This window comes from Toxorhynchites rutilus, chromosome 3, assembly GCF_029784135.1.
Source record: "Toxorhynchites rutilus septentrionalis strain SRP chromosome 3, ASM2978413v1, whole genome shotgun sequence".
Taxonomy (NCBI): Eukaryota; Metazoa; Arthropoda; class Insecta; order Diptera; family Culicidae; genus Toxorhynchites; species Toxorhynchites rutilus.
The window spans coordinates 139,641,000-139,661,335 of NC_073746.1; the positions used below are offsets into that span (position 1 = coordinate 139,641,000).

The 20,336-nt window shown below is 40.7% G+C and overlaps 1 protein-coding gene across 2 annotated transcripts; it reads right to left on the bottom strand.

Annotated features, from left to right (window-relative positions):
• Nucleotides 1-463: 463 nt before the first annotated feature.
• On the bottom strand, nucleotides 464-18,417 carry LOC129778965 (ATPase inhibitor mai-2, mitochondrial-like). Of its 2 annotated transcripts, none has more exons than XM_055786164.1 (3): nucleotides 18,259-18,417; nucleotides 793-934; nucleotides 464-731 (listed from the first exon to the last, which is right to left on the bottom strand). In XM_055786164.1, exons 2-3 carry the CDS (start codon nucleotides 922-924, stop codon nucleotides 597-599), a joined length of 267 nt encoding a protein of 88 aa, XP_055642139.1. In that variant the 5' UTR covers nucleotides 925-934; nucleotides 18,259-18,417; the 3' UTR covers nucleotides 464-596. The 2 variants fall into 2 exon arrangements, with proteins under 2 accessions (XP_055642139.1, XP_055642138.1); XM_055786163.1 differs by lacking the exon at nucleotides 18,259-18,417 and adding an exon at nucleotides 1,557-1,850.
• Nucleotides 18,418-20,336: the final 1,919 nt, after the last annotated feature.

Sequence of the window (20,336 nt, forward strand, 5' to 3'; positions counted from 1 at the left end):
AGTAGACTTCCAAGTTGGCTGAAGAGTGGTTTTAGCAAGTTGGCCCACCTTAGGATATACTTCTACGCGTCTGAGTATCACTACTGAATATTTGGATCTAACGTACCGTGAGAGAAATTGAGTGACTATGGTCAGCTTTTTTGTGACATTGACGGTGATGGATTGCAGCTCTGGCTATAACTCGCTCGATGCTATCGAATTGCTCGGTATCTATAATAGTAAAATAGGGCTAACGAACAAAATTCTTATCGCCTCGATTTCTATAATAGGGCCCTATATCACGTTAAAAAAAACGGGGGAAAACAGAGGCGAATGAACTGAAAATTTTATAACCTCTCTAATTTATCATCAGTCAGGGGAAACGTGAGTGTCCGAAATTTTCTTAAACCAAAATATCAATCGTGGGCGGGACGAAGTTCGCCGGATCAGCTAGTTAAGAATAAGAGCCAGATAAAACACTAAATTGTTATCAAACTTTCAGCTTATTAAGCTTCAATGTCCTATTGACTCTTTATTACTGTATGAATATGTATAACAGGCGCGTTTTTCGAAAATTATTGATATTAAGTATCTCTCCAGTTCTCTATGGCCCGCTTTCAATGGGATTTCTTCAATTCATCAATAGCTTTCTTGTGACGTGCTATGGCGTCTTCATGTTGCTTAATCGACTCCTCGTGAAATTGATCTTGCTTGATTATTTTCTCCTTCAGCTTGTGCAATTGGTCCTTACGCTGAAATATAGTCGTTTGAAATCATAATCCAAATGTCTCTGCAATCTGCCCAACAACATACCTGCTTGTAGAAATACTCTTCCTCGTGGGCGACCTCCATCTTGCCAAATGCTCCACCAGCATCACGGATAGAACCACCACCGCCGCCACCCTTTCCAGCACCAGATCCCATCTCGCCACCAGGGCTGCACATGCGAGCGAATCTATGGTTATAAAATACAATCTCAATACAGTTAGTATTTATAATTACGTAACATTTCTATGCTGACTGTCTCGAAAATTATCAACCAGAAGACGTAGTATTATTTCGTTGAACTATTAATTTTAATTTGAACATCCAGCAATAGTAATAGTAATTTAGTGTTATTCGATATACCTCATGGGTACTTTAATACTTTACCAAATTGAAGACATCGTGATTCGATGCTTTATTGTAATATTATATATAATCACACCCATTGGATCCCTAGTTCCGTAGTTTGCAATTCGGTCCATTCAAAATTATATTCGGATATTTAAATGCAAATTGATGATAATGTTAATGATTAAATGTTTAATGACACAGCTAGGCGCTAATGGGTTAAGTAAGAAATTCGTCAATACACACTGGTGTCTGCATCAATACTTGTAGGGCTACTGCAATGATCGCCTATAAGATAAGCACAACAGGTCTCACGGATTTTGGAAAAACAATTTATCGAGGCACTTTATGTAATCAATAATCACTTTTTGTTATGTGAAGAAAGCTGACTCATCTCCAGTTAGCATATATTGTCGACCACAATCCACCATTGCTTTAATTGTTAAATTAACAATAACCCTTACCTCATTCCGGCAGGTGCAAACCAAGTGGTTGTTTTTCGGACAGACTGCATATTCCACGAGGCAAATTTACCAAAATTAACGACAAATCAAAATAACACCGGTTCAATAAGAAGGTCTGTAGAATAATGGTGCACAGAGATCGAAGTATAAGTGTGACCCCTAAAAATTATACACATGCACTTTCAATATACACATATACTGATCTAACTACCGGTCACCACCGGTTGCGATTGAATACTGCTGTTCGGATTCCGGCGATTGCGTGTTGCCGCTGTTATCAACTTTGTTTATTCGTTCACCGAAGATGTCGTAGTGCTTTGCGCTCGATCTCGTAGTAACGCTACGCGTATAATATGGACAATATACGGTTCAAGCCGGCTGACATTTATCGGTGTAGCGCGGCTTGCTTTTCTTCATGTGGTTAGCTATTAGGTTGGGAAAATAGAAAACTATTAACTTTACATAATCTTCAAGACATTTTTTTTTATCCAGTTCATTTATTTGTAAGGCTCAATCGCATAAGCTTTGCGGAGCCGCTAATTCAAGGTTTGTTTATACAAAGTTTCAACTAATTTCTATGTTTAGTAGGATTCGGGTCAGGTTGGGGATATGGATATGAGGTATCGTTGTCTCAACCGAGGGTTGCCGCACGCACTGTAGCATAGTGCATAATGACCAGGGATAGCATCTGGTGTTCGACTAGCTGTCGAGGGTGGGCGACGGTGAGATGGGGGGACAAGACAAACAAACTAATAACGAAAAAGAAAAACACAAAAGCATTAAATACTTATACTAGACCGTTTCACAAACATATAGATCAACTGCATATAGCAGATGTCGCGAGTTCCCAACACGTCTCTAACAGGAACATAGGATTGTCTTCCTTGGACGTCAAGGGCATTCAAAAGGTACTCTATGGCTGCGTAATTATCCGTACATTGCCAAACTGCGTGATCGATGTCATCGTAACCGTTTCCACACCGACAGACGTTGCTTTGAACAAGATTTATTCTGTGGAGATGCACATCTAGCGAGTAGTGGTTGGACATAAGTCTACTCATTACACGAATGAAGTCACGACTTAAGTCCAAACCTTTGAACCACGCTCTCGAAGAAACCTTTGGAATAATTGAATATAACCACCGCCCAAGACTTCCAGTGTCCCAATCGGTTTGCCAACTCAAGAGGGAACTCTGACGCAGTAATTGGAAAAATTCATCGTATGAAATCTGTCTATCAAACAATTCGCCTTCCTGGGCACCCACCTTTGCGAGAGTGTCCGCCTTCTCATTGCCAGGAATTGAGCAATGAGAGGGGACCCATACAAAGGTTAACTTATAATATCTTTCGATCAGTGCACTCATCTGCTGCCTCACTTTTGTGAGGAAATAAGATGGGTGCCTACTAGTTTTCATCGACTGGAGAGCCTCAAGCGAACTGAGACTATCCGAGAAAATGAAGTAATGGTCTGCAGGCTTGTTGGAGATCATCCCCAATGCGAAGTCGATTGCTGCCAGCTCAGCAACATAAACGGAACAAGGTTCCTGCAGTTTACGGAAGGCGCTTGAATTTTCATTGAAAACACCGAAGCCAGTGGATCCATTGAGGCGAGACCCATCAGTGAAGTATCTTTTCATGCAATTGACTTTTTGGTACTTTCGGTTAAAAATACGGGGAATGAAAGTTGGTCGAAGCTGATCTGAAATCCCAAGTATTGCTTGTTTCATCGACAGATCGTATTCAATTGAGGAACTGCTGATGGTGAAGTGAGCACGATCTGGAGTAAACGATGGAAGACAAATATCTGACGAAATATAGTGGTAATAAATTCTCATAAACCGAGATTGTATATTTAGATGAAGAATTTTTTCAAAGTTTTCAATCACAAGTGTGTTCGTGATACCGCATTTCACCAGTATTCTGAGAGAAAGTTCCCAGAATCGGTTCTGTAGAGGAGTTACTCCTGCCAGAACCTCGAGACTCATGTTATGCGTTGAGTGCATACAGCCGAGAGCTATACGCAGACAATGATATTGAATTCGTTCCAATTTTAGAAGGTGACTTTTAGCTGCTGAGAGAAAGCAGAAAGAGCCATACTCCAGAATAGATAGAATAGTTGTTTTATAAAGCGTTATGAGATCTCCCGGATGAGCTCCCCACCACGTGCCGCAAATCGAGCGGAGAAAGTTGACCCTCTTTTGACATTTTTGCTTCAAATACGTAATGTGGGTATTCCAAGTGCATTTTGAATCAAACCAGACACCAAGGTACTTGAAGGTCAATGATTGGGTAATGTTTCTCCCCAAAAGCTTAAGTTGCAATTGGGCTGGGGCCCGCTTTCGAGTAAACACTACCAGTTCTGTTTTCTGCGGCGAGAATTCTATCCCTAAGTTCCTTGTCCAAGAAGACAAGTTATCTAGGGAATTTTGCAATGGTCTTTGCAAGTTTTCGGCATGGGGACCTCTGACGGAAACCACACCATCATCTGCAAGTTGTCTTAGCGTGCATTGTTCTGCCAAACAACTGTCAATATATTTCACATAAAAATTATAAAGAAGGGGGCTGAGACATGAGCCTTGGGGTAGACCCATATAACTATTTCTGGAAGTTGTCAGCTGTCCAAGGGTGAAGTTCATTTGCTTTTCTGACAACAAATTGTACAAGAAGTTATTCAAAATTCCAGGAAGTCCACATCTGTTCAGATTGTCTGACAGAATTTCTATGGAAACTGAATCAAAAGCTCCCTTAATATCCAAAAATACTGAAGCCAGTTGCTCCTTGTGCGTAAAGGCCAGTTGAATATCTGTAGAAAGCAACGCTAGACAATCGTTTGTTCCTTTGCTCTTGCGAAACCCAAATTGTGTACTTGATAGCAAATTATTTGTCTCGATCCATTGATCGAGTCTTCGAAGGATCATTTTCTCCAGCAATTTTCTAATGCACGAGAGCATAGCAATCGGACGGTATGAGTTATGGTCAGACGCTGGTTTGCCAGGCTTTTTAATTGCTATCACTTTGACCTGTCTCCATTCGGGTGGCACAATATTGTTTTCTAGTAGAGTATTGAATAAGTCTAGCAAGCGTCTTTTCGCGATATGGGGAAGATTTTTTAGAAGAACGAATTTAATCATATCGCTTCCGGGTGAAGAGTTGTTCGATGAAAGAAGAGCCATAGAAAATTCCAGCATTGAGAATGGTCTGTCCAGAGGTCCACCGCTTGGAGACGTTTCTCGAAGAATATGTTGGGCTGGAACTGAGTCTGGACAGACCTTTTTAGCGAAATCGAATATCCATCGGTTGGAGTATTCTTCACTCTCGTTGGTAGATGAGCGGTTACGCATGTTGCGAGCTACCCTCCACAAGGTACGTATTGAGGTTTCACGAGAAAGGCCTTCGATGAAATTGCGCCAGTAACCGCGTTTTTTTGCTTTAACTAATTGTTTCAGCTGTATTTCAAGCTTTGAATATTCCTCGAAGTGTGTGGATGTTCCATGTCTGCGAAAAGCTTTGAAAGCATCAGATTTTTTCAAATACAATTTTGTGCATTCATCGTCCCAGCCAGGAGTGGCTGGTTTTCTTTTAAATGAAGCACTTGGAACTTTTCTTTTTTGTGCTTCCAGTGAGCTTTTATACAATAAATCGACGAAGAATCGATATTCTTCCAATGGTGGAAGTATATCTATTGATTCGACACCAATTGTTACCGCCGTTGCAAATTTTTGCCAGTCGATGTTCCTCTTCAAGACATTATTTGGCATCAATGTCCTGGAAAAAAGATAATGAAGATGGTAGAGTTTCGAGCGACATAACATGCGCTGCCATAAGGCGTCGTGCACAAATTACGTAATGCGATAAGTTGGGGGAGGGGGTCGAGGTTGCGTTACTTTCTGTGTATTAGAGATAGGAAATTACATTACGTAGGGGGGAGGGGGTCCAAAATCCGGATTTTTAGTGTTACGTAATTTGTGTACGACGCCTAACTATTTCTTAAATAGTGACGTCAGACGTTGTGTTTGTCTTTGATTGCCCACCGCATCCATGTGAAAATGCTATTTTTAGGAAGTAATTTATCAATTCAAAACGTACATTTTTTAGAGTTCCTGCTGAATATGAGGCTAATGTGATAGCGAGCAGTGAATATTCGTGAAATCACGTCGAAAAAGACGGATGAAGGCGATATTTCCATATTTCCATGTGAGCGGGGCGTGTTCACTTCTCGCAACGATATTTTAATTCACTCACATTGCACCGTGCCAGCGGCGTGTCTTCGGCGTGTTTTATACAAATTGTCAATGTTTGTTTTTGTATGAAAAAATTAAAATTGGTTTATTTTTAAATATTCCAGAATCGTTGGACGTATCCGGGACAAAAATCGGACGGTGAAAAACGTAAAAATAAAAAAAACGCGAAAAATTAAAATTATGTCACTACTACAAACAAACATATGTAAGAGAGAAGCGGAGAAGTACAAATATCGCCGGCGTGAAGTGCTTTCGTTTGCACGCCAGCCACACGCCAAAACCACGCTCACGACACGTCAGCCTGGTGTGAACACATCGGTAAGAACACACACGATTAATCGTAAGTATCACACGTCCCGCCCAAGCCACGACGCCTAACTATTTCTCAAATAGTGACGTGAGTCGTTGTGTTTATCTTTGATTGCCCACCGCATCCATGTGAAAATGCTATTTTCAGGAGGTAATTTATCAATTCAAAACGTACATTTTTTAGAGTTCCTGCTGAATATGAGGCTAATGTGATAGCGAGCAGTGAATATTCGTGAAATCACGTCGAAAAAGACGGATGAAAGCGATATTTCCATGTGCCACTTTCACTCCCCCACGTTCATGGAAACAAACGAAGTTTCATTATTTTAACGTTACGATGTTGATGTTTCGAAGGCTCTCAGTGTCGGTGTGTATGTTGTGAGAGTATAATCAAAATTTCCCTGAAAATATTACTGCTTTTGTGAACTACTTGAATGCGACTGCTCTCTGGTAGTGATCCCCGATAATCGTTCGATTAATCGATTAATCGAGTACTTCCTACAGAAATCGATTATTATTCGAACGAATACTTCGCAACCAATAATCGAAGCGAACGAATAATTTACGTCGATTAATCGATACAAACCCAGAGAAAAAAACGTAAGGCCGCTGTAGTTTTATCCTGAAAATCAATCATTATCTTTTACGCTCCCCTAAACTGGTAAATGAAGCCCAATGCCGTCAACGCGAATTGAGCTTTGTTTACAAGTTTAGGTAAGAGTAAGGGCGATTACACATTATCCGGTTTCCGCCGGACCGGTTAGAATCCCAAATAGCAAATTTCGACCGTACCAACCTCTTCACGGCGCCGTGATGCAGCCGTCCACTGCGACTGCAATGTCCGGTGACCGGACAAGCATTATACTCGATGACAGTAGTATTGTGTCGACGTCTGGTACAGACACCGGTTTGGGAAAGTAAATCATTCTCTATGAGAATATCAGACCTTAAGACAGTTAAATTGTTCAAATTTTTACTTTATATTATGTGATCACTTGAAACTCATAATACTGATTCTTACTTAACCATTTTTGTATAATTTTCTTGATATTGTCACTAAAACTCATCATTGTAATATGAAATTATTATCAAACACAATTCTTGTTCAGGGGGTTTTCATCACTTGCAAAAGAACGTGTACCTCTATTGCATTAAGAACATATTATATAAGAAAATGTTAATTTTCATTCATAATTTTAATTTTTAAATATGTGTTAACTGCACCCGAAAATCAATTATCACTATCATTTCCCAAAAGCGGAGCACGAACCTCCACGCGAATTGACAGTTGTTTTTCATGTCTGTTAGTATTAGTACAATTCAGGCAATTTTTCGCCCCATATATTAGTATGTGTGTGCCATTTGACGTTTGTTTGTTGATTTTGTGGTATGGACACTGAATTTTGACGTAGGACTACGTCTTTCATTTCTATACCGGGGTGCAAAAAGTTTCGAAAACGAAAGAGTTACGCCGGAGACCGAGATTTTGGAAGTTAATAGCTCCTAAACAACTGAACGAAATGGTATGATAAACACTTCATTCGAAAGATAAAATGTATACGCGTTCTATACTTGTTACTTTCTGATCCAAAAATATGTTTCAATAGTCTTAAATTTGCTTTCAAAACAGGCTATTGAAATCACCAATCGGTATATAAGCGAGCGCCGCTCGGAAATCCACTCAGTTCTAATTGAACAGCGATTGGAGCATGTTGTCGCTGTTGTGGTGAAGCTCTTCATTTATCATGAAAGCGCGGATGAACGGTGTCACCAAGAGCCTGTTTGTGCACCTTAGGCCAGAAGGGAATCCATCAGGAGAAGAGTGATGCCACAAACGGTTTCCCGGGAAGATCTCGAAGCAGCCGCTACACACATATACACACACATACACGCGCGGAATTCTTTCCGTTTGGATGCCATTCAACATCGAGAAAGATCTGGAAAATAATCTGCCAGTTCCTCTGGGAATTTAAAAATACATTCATGTGAAAGAGTTTATTTGAATGTTTTCTATCCATGTAACACTGCGACCAAATATGTTTCAATCAAGTGCTATTAACAGATGTTTATCGAGTTAGCATAAACCACTGGTGGGCTTCCAGTATCGAGGAAAATGTGGAAATATCCAATCGTTACTGAAAAAAATCTGCCAGTTCCTCTGGGAATTTAAAATTACATTCATGTGAAAGAATTTATTTTAATGTTTTCTATCGATGTAACACTGTGACCAAATACATTTGGTTTTGTGATTTTTCAATCAATCGCAATTAACAGGATAGCTTCTGAAGATTATTCTTCTCCGTCAGTAGGATATTTCCGTACCCAATATTGTATGCGCCCGCAATCGATTATTGCTCAATCGCCGAAAGTTCCGAGCTCAGAGAGTTCATTCCCCTCTAGTTTGCCTTCCAAATTGCCATCGTAAACCACGCCTTCTCTCGATTCAATCACGCACAAAAAGCATACTTAAGCGATATTCTGGTGGTGAGACGCATTCATTTTTCGTGAGGACATCGACAAGACAACATCGTTGCTGAGGGTGCTGGACGGCTTGTTTGAAACTGTGAGGAGCACTGAGAAGCCGATCCTTCAGGAGAAGAGAAGGTGACCATGGAAGCAGCCGCTACACACACATACACGCACGGAATTCTTTCCGTTTGGATGCCGTTCAGCATCGAGAAAGATCCGGAAAATAATCTGCTAGCTCCTCTGGGAATTTAAAATTACATTCATGTGAAAGAGTTTATTTTGATGTTTTCTATCCATGCAACACTGTGACCAAATATGTTTCAATCAAGTGCTATTAACAGATGGTTATCGAGTTAGCATTAACCACTGGTGGGCTTCCAGTATCGAGGAAAATGTAGAAATATCTAATCGTTACTGAAAATAATCTGCCAGTTCCTCTGGGAATTTGAAATTACATTCATGTGAAAGAGTTTATTTTAATTTTTTCTATCCATGTAACTGTTGAAGCCCCCCCGGTACGACTGACAGCTTTTATTTCAATCTGTCTCGTGTAGGCAACACTGTCCGTTTTGACATTTATCATTACTTCCGCTGTGTAATAAAAGAGAAAATAAATTCTTTCTTGTGTTAGCTATCGTACAGTCGTGTTTTCATTTAGCTGTCCGAGCCGCCTGTCCTAGCGTTTTTACTCTGCTAACAGGTTATGGGCCCAGCACTATATTCAAGAAAGTGTCCGTTTCTAGTAGAAAATTAAGTTTTTCGGGTAAAAGTGCGTCGTTGTTAGACTTTTTACATTGAGGAAAAACTATGGATTTTTCGAAAGTAAACGTTATCCGATTGAATAATCGGAATTATCGGTCGTGGTCGTTTAAAGTGCAGATGCTGATGATGCGCGAGGGAACGTGGAATTACGTTGACCCGGGAGTTGCGCCGGATCCGGTCACCGACGCTTGGCGAGAGGGCGATTCGAAGGCGAGAGCAACAATCGCGCTGCTGGTAGAGGATAACCAGCACAATCTCATCATGACGAAAACGACGGCGAAAAGCACGTGGGATGCGTTAAAAGTCCACCATCAGAAAGCGACATTAACAGGAAAAGTTTCGTTGCTGAAGGAAGTTTGTAGTGCGCATTATACAGAAGGCGAAAGTATGGAGATGTTTCTATACGGAATGGAGGAGCTTTACTCTCGTTTAGAGAATTCCGGAGAAAAATTATCGCAGTATATGCAAGTGGCGATGATCTTGCGTAGTCTTCCAAAAGCTTTTGATGCTCTCACCACAGCGTTGGAGAGCCGGTCGGACGAGGAACTCACGATGGAGCTGGTCAAATCGAAGCTCATCGATGAGAGTGAAAAATTGTACGGCGAAAAAGTTTCAGAAGAGCGTGTGCTGAAAGCTAGCAACGAACATAAAATGGCGGCTGCTGTGTGTTACTTTTGTGGGAAACCTGGTCACAAAAAGCGGAGCTGCAAGGAGTTTCTGTCGCAGAGAAACAGTGGTGAAGATGGCGGAAAGAAGAAAAATAAGCCGAAGCCCGAGCAGAAAGTGCGCAAAGTGCGGGAAAACGATGAAAAATCGTTTGCGTTCACGGTACGGGAAAATGTGAATAACAGTGCGTGTCCGTGGCTGATCGATTCGGGTGCCACGTCACACATGTGCAGTGATAAATCGGCGTTTATTCGTTTGGAATGTTCGCGTTCGAGTGTCACCGTCGCGAATGGCAACGAGGCTCGCGTTGAAGGCACAGGTGATTGCCTTATCGAGTGCGTGAATGACGTAGGAGAATTGATTAAGCTTACGTTACATGGTGTTTTGTACGTTCCCACTTTGGAGGGCAATATGATTTCGGTTAGCAAACTTACGTCGAAAGGTGTTCGAGTAGTGTTCGAGGAATCCGGTTGCAAATTGGTGTACGTTCACACTATCGTCGCGGTCGGTGATAAGATCGGGGACATGTATTGGTTACGTGTGGCTAGTGAAAAAGTGATGAAAATTGAAACCAAGCAACACACAAAGGATTGTCAGCACTCGTGGCACCGCCGAATGGGCCATCGAGATCCGGAAACACTTAAACAAATAAAGCGAAATGATTTAGCAACGGGTATTACAGTGGTTGATTGCGGTATCCGTGTAACATGCGAGTGTTGTATTCGGGGAAAAATGTCTCGCCCGTCGTTTCCAAAAGTAGCGGAGAAAACTTCGAAAGATGTACTGGATATTATTCACACAGACGTCTGCGGTCCGATGGATACGGTGACGCCTGGTGGTTCTCGTTATTACGTGACAATGATAGACGACCATAGTCGATTCACGTACGTCTATTTTTTGAAGGAAAAATCGGAGGTAGAAGATCGGATCCGGGAGTACGTGAGGATGGTTGAAAATCAATTCGGTCGAAAGCCTCGGGTTATTCGGTCCGACCAAGGTGGTGAATATTCCAGCAAGGCTCTCCGGCGATTCTATGCGGACGAAGGCATCAAGGCGGAATATACGGCGGCGTACTCTCCACAACAAAACGGTGTGTCGGAGAGGAAGAATAGGTCACTGTGTGAAATGGGACGGTGCATGCTATTGGACGCAGGTATGCATACCCGGTTCTGGGCGGAGGCGGTGAATACTGCATGCTATCTGCAAAATCGCTTACCATCGGCAGCTGTAGCACGAACGCCGTACGAAATCTGGCATGGACGAAAGCCAGATCTGAACCACTTGCGGATGTTTGGATGCAGTGGTTACGTTTTGATTCCTTCCGTGAAACGCAAGAAGTTGGATGTAAAAGCAGTCAAAATGAAGTTTGTGGGCTACTCGTCACAGCATAAGGCGTTCCGGATGTTGGACATACGTACCGGAGAAATCAAAATTAGTCGCGACGTTCGATTTTTGGAGTTTGATGACAAATCAATAGAGGACAATCTTCAGGAGGAGAATCCACCCGAAAGCCAACAGCGGTCGGTGAACCCGTCAAGTTCATCTATTGCGGAGAATATCGAGTGGAAGTTGGAGGATTTCTCGAAGCCGACTGAAGACTCTGACGATGTTAAATCCGAGGAAGACGAGTTCCACGGATGGGACGATGCGGAAGAGGGATGGTCTGACGATGATTCCGGTGAAGGCGATTTACTGCATGTTCTCAGGAAAAATGATGACGAGGAAAACGCTACAGTGGTAGAAGAAACGCAGGGACAACCATTGCGTCGTTCAGAGAGATCCACAGCTGGTGTTTTACCGGTTCGTTATCAGAATGGAGCGCGTCTAGTGAAGGAAAACATATCTGAACCACGGTCGTATCGTGAAGCCATGTCTAGCCCGCAATGTGCCGAATGGAAATCGGCGATGGACGAGGAGATACAGTCGCATCGAGAGAACGAAACCTGGGAGCTTACAGAACTTCCACCGCATCGCAAGACTATCGGATGCAAGTGGATCTATAAATGCAAGGTGGACGAAAATGGCAAACTTGTGCGCTATAAGGCTCGTTTGGTAGCACAAGGTTTTTGCCAAAAGTTCGGGTCAGACTATGATTTAGTTTTCGCACCCGTAGTCAAGCAGATAACGTTCCGGATGATGCTGACAGTGGCCAGCTCGAGAAAAATGTTAACTAAACACATCGACATAAAAACGGCGTATCTTTACGGGCATATTCAGGAGGAAATCTACATGCGACAGCCTCCTGGTTACGAAAATGGAAATAAGGACGAGGTTTGCAGGCTGAAGCGCAGCTTGTACGGACTTAAACAGGCCGCTCGAGTATGGAACAAGCGAATTGACGAGGTCCTCAAGGGTATGAGTTTCCATCCATCGAAAGCTGACCCGTGTCTATACATAAGAGAGACGGCAGGTTCGTACTGTTTTCTATTAATTTATGTTGACGACATTATCGTCATTTGTGCAACAAATAGCGAATTTGAAGATATCGTCAAAGTTTTGACCGGAAAATTCAGGATAACGGTAATTGGAGACCTGAAATTCTTTTTGGGAATCCAAGTCCATTTAGAAGCAAGACAGTATCGGCTCAACCAGAAGGCTTATTTGTTTCGTCTTCTAGAGAAATTTGGCATGAGTGAAGCTAAACCATCGAAAGTGCCAATGGATCCCGGCTTCCTTCAACAAATGGAGGAGAGGAGCAAGAACCTGGAATCTGTGGAACAGTACCAGAGCCTCATTGGCGCTTTGTTGTACGTTGCCGTGAGTACTAGACCCGACGTTTCAATCGCAACCTCTATCTTGGGACGACGTGTCCAGATGCCAACTGAAGCTGATTGGAACGAGGCCAAACGAGTATTGCGCTACCTCAAGTCAACGATTGACCTTGAGCTCTGTCTGGGGTGCACCGATGAGCAGCTGGAGTGCTTTGTGGACGCGGATTGGGCCGGTGATGTGTCCGATCGCAAATCAAGCTCCGGATACCTGTTCAAATTTCGTGGCGGAACAATTGGATGGGGCTGTCACAAACAAAAGTGCGTTGCATTGTCGAGCACTGAAGCCGAATATGTAGCATTAGCGGAGTGTCTTCAAGAACTGCAATGGGTACGAAAGCTGATCGAGAATGTAGGAGAAAAGCTTGTTTTACCTATAGTCGTAAAGGAGGACAACCAAAGCTGCATAGCTTTAACGAAAGCAGATCGAAACGAGAAGAAATCGAAGCATATCGACACGAAGTACAGCTTCGTGAAGGACCTGGTTCGTGAGCAAGTCGTGCAGCTGCAGTACTGTCCTACTGAGCAGATGGAGGCCGATCTACTGACTAAACCGTTGCAAGCGGTGAAGTTGAAGAAGTTAAGAGAGGCGATAGGAGTCAAACCAGCCATTGTTGAGGAGGAGTGTTGAAGCCCCCCCGGTACGACTGACAGCTTTTATTTCAATCTGTCTCGTGTAGGCAACACTGTCCGTTTTGACATTTATCATTACTTCCGCTGTGTAATAAAAGAGAAAATAAATTCTTTCTTGTGTTAGCTATCGTACAGTCGTGTTTTCATTTAGCTGTCCGAGCCGCCTGTCCTAGCGTTTTTACTCTGCTAACAGTAACACCGTGACCAAATACACTTGGTTTTGTGATTTTTCAATCAATCGCAATTAACAGGATAGCTTCTGAAGATTATTATATAAATATTCAGTAGGATATTTCCGTATCCAATATTGGATGCATAAAACCTTGTGCCTCCAACGTAACGCTCTCGTTTTCGAAGTCCCCCAAATATTCATTCATTCAGAATGAATTTAGATTCAACTTCAAACAAATGATCTCTGAATCAACGATAGTCCTACGTCACCCTTGCGGTTATACCATAGATATAACCCACCTCCTGTTTTTGTTTTTTATTTCGCTTCTTAATTTAGCTGCAGTGGAAAATTTCAGTGATGAAAGTTTCTGCTCAAAGCGAAGCAATGATCACAGGCGCAGGCTGACGAATTAATCGAGCTCTTAAATTAACTTCTGTTTTTGTTTAGCTCACAGCAACTTTCCTCATTTGAAATCGGTACCGAACGAGTTCGAGGATGTTAAACAAATGTTGAACTGGTTCATCAAGGGATAGATTTTGAGTGACTTCATCCAGCTGAATGTGAAGGTGAGTTTTTGTTAATTTGAACACACCAAAATAGTTCGCTCATCTAGTGTTCCCATTTGGTATACCTTACAGTTCGACCTGACCCGGAACACGATCGATGATAAGGTGGCCGCGACTCGGCTCGAGAAACTTAAACCCGAACTGTCCGATCTGTGCTCGGTGATCAAGATGTTCCTCTGCCCGACGCTGAAGCATCGGCTCTGTCAGAACGAAATCACCCAGTTGTTGGCATATCTGATTCGGTCGTTCTTCGCCCAGGATCCTCGTATTAATAGCCGTGCATTGATGCTCGAGGAATTGCGGCTGAGTGTGTTTCTGAACAAGGATCTGCGGAAGCAGCAATGAGATAGTATTTGAAGGAAAAGTATGATGTAATTTGAATCGCAAAGATAATTACTGCAATGGTGAAATAAAAAAAATATTCTAGAATGATTTTTTGCAAATTGCATGATAATTACATGAAGAAAACACATAATGCATATAAATAAGTAGTTCCCCTAGTTTGTTACGAAATGTTATTATTATTGGTTCATAAAGTTGTACACTTTTATCTAACCGTGTTCTCGAGACTGTTGAAAAAATATGTGGCAACAGAGCGTGTGGAATAAATCATATTACTGTGTATGGACAAAAGTTAGTTTTTGTAATACTGTTGATGACGGCCGACTTTTTGTCCAATAAGTTTTTCATGTTCATTTACCATTGCAAATTTACATTGCCGTTGTTGTGGGAACCGTTGTAGAACCATATGTGCCTAAGATGAAAATTTGTACTCTGCGAATTACGGAAAAGGTTTGCGAACGTATTCTGTAATGAGTCTTATGTCGCCAATTTGAGCAGGCTCGTGGTTGCCGCAGCAGCTGTGGTTCCACGATATCCCATATGCAATCTTGTTCATGACCCATCCCCAAAATCACCCTCAAAAGGCACATCATGAGAGGGTGAATGCCCTAATCAGCTGCTCATAAACAATAGTAGGAATTCAATAAACACGGGCACGATCAGCTCGGTGCGCTATACCACAGGCAACAAGAACAATTGGGCAAATTGGGCCAACAGCAATTAGCTGCATGTAGCAGAAATATTTGCAGCAATATTTACCTGTCAAACCACTGTATAAACAAATGCATGTATGTGTATGTGAAAGATGTACGGTTTTGTGTAGCGCGAGATCTCTTTCACATTGTTAAGCGCGATTCACATACAACATCCACGTCACGATCACGTTCCGTCACGTCACGTTGCGTCAATTATTCATCCATGCAATTCCTATTGAAGCATTCACATACACCAGCAACGGCAAGTCGAAGTATGTATGTGAATGTTTGCATAAAAGCTGCTTGGAAGAATAATTGACGCAACGTGACGGGACGGAACGTGAACGTGACGTGGATGTTGTATGTGAATCGCACTTTATCCGGTTATCCGTCTAAACCCAGCGGCGCTTTTTGAAACCGGTCCGGCTGAAACCGGATAATGTGTAATCGCCCTAAGAGATAATACAGTAGAACCTCGATTTTCCGAGCGGATGATTCGCGACTACGAGTTCCTTAGTAAATCTATAAACCTTCCCGAAATTTGTCAGTGAGTGGTAGACTCATGCTCTTTTGTTTTGATCATGGCTTTCACATTATCTGATCACTGATGTACACGACCATACAGATGGATAGTTCAATATTTTCTGTATTGATAAAACATGGTTTTCATGCTTAAAAATATTTTTTTCCCCTGCTTGCACCTCACTTTTAGTCCTTTATTGCGTTATCCGCGATTTTCGTTATACGCGGTGATCTAGCCCGACTATTCCGCGGATAATCGGGGTTCTACTGTAATTGATTTTCAGGCAGAATGAACACTTTTTTGAACACACACGATTAATCGTAAGTATCACACGCCCCGCCCAAGCCACGTTGACGGCCCGCTGCAGTGAGAACAAGGCCTAACTGATATTATAATCGAGTAATTTTGTATCGGATAATTTAAAATCAAAAAATGAATACATCGAATAATTGCCACTGTAATCGCGATTGATGAAAGAAGGAATTTTTCTGAAGGTTAATGCATTTTTAGGTTAAGAATTAGGCTATATAATTTTTTTATCCAACAGTTTTCTATCCAACCATTTAACATCGACAACCCGATAGACCACGTGACCAGAATGACAACGTGATACGTGATTATTACAAGAAATAAATATTCGCTCGATTAATCGAATATTGAAAAACAATTATTCGAATGAATCGAATATTGAAAAATGCCCCAACGATTAATCGATAATCGAATAAATGAAAAATTTAGATATCACTACAAACAGTTGAATGATTTCGTGAGAATTTTGGCTCAAATCATCATGCAACCTTCCTCTTCCTCACAACCTCACAATGCGATCTGGCTTTAGCACACGAGCTTTGGATTGGCTCTACCCAGGGTTGCCAATAATATTTTTGAAAAAACTGGAAGATTGCTCTTAAAAAAACTGGAAGAAAACTGGATCCTGTGAAACCTTTTTGTCTTAAGAAGACCGGCTATGATTTATCTAAATTGATTTGTTACCCATTACGATGCTTGAGAAAAATAATTTTTTTATGCTTTGTGTAGTATTTATATGTAGCTCGTAAAACTGTAACTGTAATTATCGTGAAACAATATTTGAGGGATAGTTTTATTTGGGCAAAACTTGAAGAGTTTCGTATTTATCGCTTCATAAAATCCATAAAAACTTTGGTATTGAAATTATAAAATTTTGGTATTGAGAAGCTATTTCTCTCAATTTTTTTTTGTATTATTCATTGCTAATTTACATCTTATATTAGGCTTGTGCAAACCAAATTTCGGTATCAAGATCAAGATGAGGGGCCCTTAAATATTTCCTCTAGCTCGAGAAAGTACTTTTGAAAAAATATACATAGTATGCTTTCTTGCAAAATATACACTATGGTTCACGTGCATAAGTATGCATTAGCTTTTTAGGGGAGTTTGTTTGCATTAATTGAATTAAATTAATTAATTAATTAAATTCCTTTGAGTGACTATGAGAAACTAATATCCATTTGTTGTAAACGGAAGCAAGGTTACTTGGGTTTTATACTCATATCAATTAAAGTCAATGGAAGCCATTTACTCTATCACCTTCTGAACTTCAGAATGTTTTGGAGGATCTATAACATCTGATGTTTATATAAACTCAGAGCCAGCATAGCACGCGGACTCTATGAACTATTTTGGGTAAGTTTCCTTTCTATGAACATTGTACCAGTCGCGAATGGAATGGTAGTTCAATTGGTCTGAACTTCAGAATGGTTTGGAACATCCGATATTTATATAAATTGAAACACAGTGTAGCACATTGATTCTTGGGTAGGCTGTTACATAAAATTAACAATTGAGTGATACCCTGTTTTCAAAGTAGTTTAATAAGTTTCCACCATTCGGGAAAGCTCTTCGTTTTGGAATTTTCGACAAAACGCCGATGGATTGAACAAAATGGAAAGAACCGAATTACAACCTCGCCTGCCACAGAAAAGAGAGATCCATCCAAGGTCGACTGATAAATATCAGAAAATAAATTTACATAAGGGATAGGAAGAGGGAGGGACAGATAATATTTATCATTGTAACTTTATTTTACATAAAATGGATAAAACTAGGGCACACATATGAAAAACTGGATAAAACTGGACGATATTCCAAAAAACTGGAAGATTTTGGGGTTCAACTGGATAACTGGATCGAGAGAAAAAAAACTAGAAGAATCCAGTTTAAACTGGAACATTGGCAACGCTGGCTCTACGTCTTTTCTTTCGTGAAATATTGAGAGGTGCTCAGACTTCCTGTGCGCGCGCCTAAATTTCGAGAGACAAGTATTGATTTTCCTCTCCTCACAACCCCTTCATGAGCAAGCGATGAGACCGGGCTTTAGCACACGAGCGTGAGCTCGGCTCCTTTTCTTCTCTTTCGTAAAATATTGAGATGTGCTCAAGAATACCTCGTTGCACCTCAACATGAGCCTTCACCAGAGCTGCAATCCATCACCGTCAATGTCACAAAAAAGCTGACCATAGTCACTCAATTCCTCTCACGGCACGTGAGATCCAAATATTCAGTAGTGATACTCACTCTTTTGTTTCTGACACCTAACCAAATGACGGTTGGTTCCAATGCCTCTCACTGCCGATCGCTCTGTTTACAACTTTACGTTACGAGAGCGGTGGTTGTGGCGTATGATCAGGGGATAGTAACTTCAAGCAAAAAAGTGGGACCGATTCGAGATTGCTTTTATGTAAACAGTGAACTTTTTTTACACTCTAAAAATTGCTCCGACTTGCACTGACAACTGAATGATATTGTCAATTTGTGCGAGGTGCCTCAAAACAGCTGGGAATAAATATTGTTTATATACAGTAAGTTACATTTAATGCGACGTTTATATTATTGGACAGACCTGTAATGTGACACGTTTAATTGAACATTTTTGTAAACATCGAGTTCGGGGCCCAAATTATGGCGCCACATTAAAGTTGCCACCAGACGTAGACACTGTACCACTCACATCGCCAATGTTCAATTACAGACCAAAATCGCCTCCAAAGCGACACTGATTGGTGCCTCGGCATGTCGTATCAAATTTAAATTACTGTATTATATTGTTATTTATGTTCGCATCATAGGCAACGCACACATTTATTTTCCACTTGCAACAGTTCTCACGATGCTTGGATGGATGAATACAATACATACATGCACATCTAGTACGATTATTGTCATGCGTATATACAATTTACTACAGACAATCAAAAAACGAATGGCGGAAAACGTTCTTGATAATTATAATAATTGTTATAGATTTTTGTAAATACATGTATATTTGGAATATTACTTTTAAAATTATTTTTAAGTCCGAATATTTCCGGTTTCAAGAAAAGTGAAAGTTAAAGTTGCTTTTTTTATTTTTAACTTTTAAGAACGAAAGATTATCTGTTTGCCGGTCTTTTGCGTTCTGATAAACATAGTGACAAAAATAAATTAGTTCCACTTCGTCATTCAATTGCACTTAACTCAAAACTGTAAACATGAGATTATGAACTTGACAAACCAAGTTGCCAAGTATGCCAACCCAGCAAACATTAAATCGTATATAGAGCATCGAATATCTGATATTTTGGGTAGTATATGATGCGCCCAAAGAGCATGTACAGTAAGTTACATCTAATCCTCGACATACCGAGGCACTACTCAGTGTCGCATTAGAGGTGATTGGCCTGTAATCGGACATTCACGATGATAGTGGTACAATGTCGACATCTGGTGGCAACTTTCAATCTGGGGCCATACTTTGGGTACCAAACTCGATGTTTACAAAATATCCAATTAGAGATGAAAATGTCCAATTATTTGTGTCCCACTACTGTACATGCAAGGTTATTAGGCAATACCTAATAACATAATAAGTCTGTTGTCATACGAATATACGATTCATCACTGCCATAAAAAAATGGCGGAAAATATTAAAGTAAAATGTTCGGCCTGGGGAATCACCATTTTTGTATGTATATAGAACCTTTATAAACATTTATGTTTGTACAAAAAGGAATTAATCAATTGACTTTTAGGGATATAAATGTTTGATATGAGTGGTGTCGACGGTTGTAAAAATGCTCCGATGGGATTTGAACTCCGGTTGTTTGGATTATCAAGCCGCAGCTATCTCGTATGGCTATCTGAAATATGATTTTAGGGCAATTAAAGATCATACATATGATACGAAAGAGTTGCAATCGGATACGTCATTACTGTTTGTTTATTGTGCTTTAGTGGAAATATCGCAAAGTAGAAATGGTTAAATAAAGTTCAGTACTACATGTTTTGAGTAATCAAATAACATGAAGTAAAAAATTTCATTCATATTTTAACAATTTAAAATTGCCTTCGGGCCTGCCCAGCAAACATTAAATCGTAAAAGATTCGAGGGGTTGTATCGGAGATACCACCGCTTAGAACATAGGACTACGCAATCTTTTTTCATTTGAAATTTGATGGTTTATCATTTCGAATATTATTTGCGAATACGTCGAAATTCAATAAATAACATTTTAGTAAAAAGTTCCGGGGACTTTGAAAAGGTTTAATGGCTTACGTAGTTTTGTAGAATCATTTCGAGAAGCAACGATCATTTTTTGCCTTTGCGAGAACAATAC